We start from the raw sequence: 2,320 nt of genomic DNA, 5'->3' as shown, positions 1-2,320 counted from the left end.
AATCCAACCCAAATTGCAAGTTCAACGCCAACGGTTCAACCATTGCACACATTTGAATATGTCAATCAAAGTTAACCCCAGGTGCTAGCCAAGTCAAAATAAACCAAGGGGATAGCTAAGTCAGCTAGAAAACCCGACTCTCATACTTGAGACCAAGAGGAGCAAGGCAAAATAGAGACTGAACTTGGGAGATCTTATGAAATCCCCTCGAAATGTTCCACAAAAAAAAAAAGAAATCGTCAAAATAGGCATCCAATGGGGCGATAAGTTAAAATTTGATGTAACAAATAATTTATCACGAGTTAAAACAGGGTTTTGCCTTGCCTTTTAATAATAGTTAACTGTTAATTTTACTACATAATTTTTTTTTGGGACTTTCTAAGCTACATATATCATCATTTTTCCTTCTCTTTTACTTTTACTGATTTACAGAATCACCGGAACGAAACAGCAAAACGAAACCGTTACACAGCGGGAAGAGTCTCAGGTCTCCATGAAAAATCCGAGAAATCAGATAATCCCGATAGAACATCAGAATACTCAAATAAACCGTCCCCAAAATCTCCTCCTAATAAATCACTGTTGATAATATTGTTATTATTCTGCTGTTGTAAATTCTCATCATCAATTCCAAAATCTTGATAATTTGGGAATTGATCATCATCAAAACTCCAGATTTGATCTGATCCTCCAACGGTAGTAGTAGTACTGTTATCATAATTCGTTTCAGCATCTCCTTCAGTACTGGCAGTAGATGTAGAAGACGATGAGAAATTACACGGTGGAAGACCTAATTCATCATCAGAAGCTTCCAATAAAAAACCTAAATCAGGTTGTTCATCAACATCACCACCTACTACAAAATTATTCATATCTCCAGGAGGAGGAAGAGAAATTTCCTCTTCAAAACTCTTCATGACAGAATCAAGATCTTGAGTAATACTCTCATCAGATTCATCATCGTCAAGGATGAGAAGGTTTTCTCTGATTCGCTTAGTCTCCAGGGAAGACTCTAATAATTCAAACGAGTCATCTCTGGTTCTCTTGTTGTTGGAGTTTTTAGTTGTTGCTGTGATGGATGATGATTCCATTGAAGGAGGGAAAGAAAGATTCAGAAGAAGGTATGGAGTTTACAGAGAGGAAGGGGAAGAACGAGAAGGGTGTGTGTGGATATGGAGGAAGAAAGAGAATGAGAAATGAAGGGTATTTAAATAGTGAGATTTTGAAAAGAAACGGTGAGATTTGAATAGAAAAAGTTAAAAATGAAAAAGAAGATGAGAGAGAGTACGGAGGAGAAGGCGCGTGTATTTTAGGGATACTTCACAGTCATCACGCACGTCTTGCCTATGTTTATCACTATACCCAGAACCCCTCTTCTTTCGTACTATTATTAACTCTATTGAATTATTTTGTTTCAAATCCGACTGGGTCCCGCTATTATCACGGATCTAGATTTAGTTTTTCTTTTGGGTGCGGCTGTTCTTGGTTTCAAATTGCTAACGGTTATGGTTATGGGTGTTTGGATATCGGTTGGAATTACGAAATGTTCATGTTAAATGGGTATTCTAAAAGTATCAAAAAAACAATTTGAACTAGAAATATAAATATTGAGCGTACGTGTAAATCTTGTTGGGTAGGGTACTAAGAACGTTATGTAACTATTGCATCCCCTCTAGAGCCGGCAAACAAGCCGAAATCCGCGGATAAACTCGTACCCGGTCCGTGAAAATCCTAACCCGGCTTGGCTGGTTTATAAACAAGCCGGTTAGGATTGGAAAAATGTTAGCTTGTAGGAAAACGGGTTAACCCGGACCGACCCGTGAAACCCGCAAGCTCACCCGTTAACCCGTAATTTCATTCCCTACAGTATATTTATTATGCCGCGTGTCCCATACTCCCACTCCCATTAATATAACGTGTGTCCCTCATATATAATTGAGAAACCCTAATAGTAGCGGCGTCTTCTTTTCTTTCTTTTTCTTCTTCTCTTCTTCTTCATTCTTCCCTGATGGACAAAACAATAGGCTCCTCTTTATTTTCTTCTTAATTTTAATTGAAACGAAAAAGTTCTTAATCATCTTATCAATTGATGAAAAGAATCAACACGGATTTAAATATGGAGATAGAAATAGGTGGTGATTACTGTTAATTTGAGAAAAAGATGGAATTGAAAGTGAATCAGGAAAACAGAGAAGTTTATGAAGAAGATAGGGTTTGAATTTTCGTTGCTACTGTGACAAACGAGAATTGATTTTGGTTTAAATCTGAATTTATGTTGCAATTCAGAAGATGGGTTAGTGGCAGAAATTGAGATAGGGGT

At 37.3% G+C, this 2,320-nt stretch overlaps 1 protein-coding gene across 1 annotated transcript; it reads right to left on the bottom strand.

Moving 5' to 3' along the window:
* Positions 1 to 258: 258 nt before the first annotated feature.
* On the bottom strand, positions 259 to 1,195 carry LOC113281969. Its single transcript, XM_026530885.1, has one exon. The coding sequence runs from the start codon at positions 1,089 to 1,091 to the stop codon at positions 465 to 467; it is 627 nt and encodes a 208-aa protein (XP_026386670.1). The 5' UTR covers positions 1,092 to 1,195; the 3' UTR covers positions 259 to 464.
* Positions 1,196 to 2,320: the final 1,125 nt, after the last annotated feature.

This window comes from Papaver somniferum, chromosome 5, assembly GCF_003573695.1.
Source record: "Papaver somniferum cultivar HN1 chromosome 5, ASM357369v1, whole genome shotgun sequence".
Classification (NCBI taxonomy): Eukaryota; Viridiplantae; Streptophyta; class Magnoliopsida; order Ranunculales; family Papaveraceae; genus Papaver; species Papaver somniferum.
Note: the sequence above shows the minus strand (reverse complement) of the source record. Positions and strands in the feature narration are given on the sequence as shown.